The 853-nt window shown below is 31.7% G+C and overlaps 1 protein-coding gene across 1 annotated transcript in view; it reads right to left on the bottom strand.

The window, feature by feature from the left end:
* The window catches only part of LOC110026964 (probable mitochondrial-processing peptidase subunit beta, mitochondrial), a gene marked incomplete in the record, with an annotated part of 17315 nt that extends 17156 nt beyond the window's left edge, over window positions 1–159 (bottom strand). The window contains 1 exon segment of the mRNA XM_020728207.1: window positions 16–159. Within this exon segment, the coding sequence (XP_020583866.1) occupies window positions 16–57 (42 nt within the window).
* Window positions 160–853: the final 694 nt, after the last annotated feature.

Raw genomic sequence — 853 nt, 5'->3', positions numbered from 1 at the left:
GGCCTGCTGGAGGACGCGAGAGCGGCGGGCTAGGTTTAGGAGCCGGCGGATCGTCATGGATTACAGTGCTCGGAGAGGAAACAGGGTTGGAATGGGAAAAAAGGAAATGGAGATGAAATAACGAGACGGCGAGAGGTCTCGATGAAGAATAAGGCTAACAATAATGGTAAGAGAAATTTACATACATACCACACAATTCATATCTATTTACATCTCAAACATCCGACATTTGATATTTACTTTTATAACACTTATATTATAAATCTAAATGTGTATTTATTTGGCTTCCTCAGGAATTTAAAATATATAATAAGCCAACAAGGATTAAAATTTTGAATTCTTACATATCAACCATCTAAAACATAACAATTTATATCCTTAATACACTTATATATTTACATACTAACAACTCAAATGGCTCTTCATTATTTCTAATAACTTCACCTTTAATTTGAGAAAAAATTTGCATACATAAACTATGCAACACTGCATATATTCACGTTATATTCCTTATAATTTTTGTACAACTTTTATGTAACTTATAATATGTGAAAATAGACACCAATATCTTAGTCAGAGATTACTTAAAGTTAATATCAGCCATTATTGTTTTCATCTCTTTCTTCTGTCTCTTGACTCGTTTATGTCTTCATTTCTCAACTAACAACTCAAATGGCTCTTCATTATTTCTAATATTCTCACCCTTAATTTGGGAAAAAATTTGCGTACATAAACGTACGCAACACTGAGTATATTCAAGTTATATTCCTTACAATTTTTATATACCTTTCATGTAAATTATAGAGATGTGAATCGCAGAGATTACTTAAAGTTATATGACCCTCAATTAAGC

This window comes from Phalaenopsis equestris, unplaced genomic scaffold, assembly GCF_001263595.1.
Source record: "Phalaenopsis equestris unplaced genomic scaffold, ASM126359v1 Scaffold000408, whole genome shotgun sequence".
Classification (NCBI taxonomy): Eukaryota; Viridiplantae; Streptophyta; class Magnoliopsida; order Asparagales; family Orchidaceae; genus Phalaenopsis; species Phalaenopsis equestris.
Note: the sequence above shows the minus strand (reverse complement) of the source record. Positions and strands in the feature narration are given on the sequence as shown.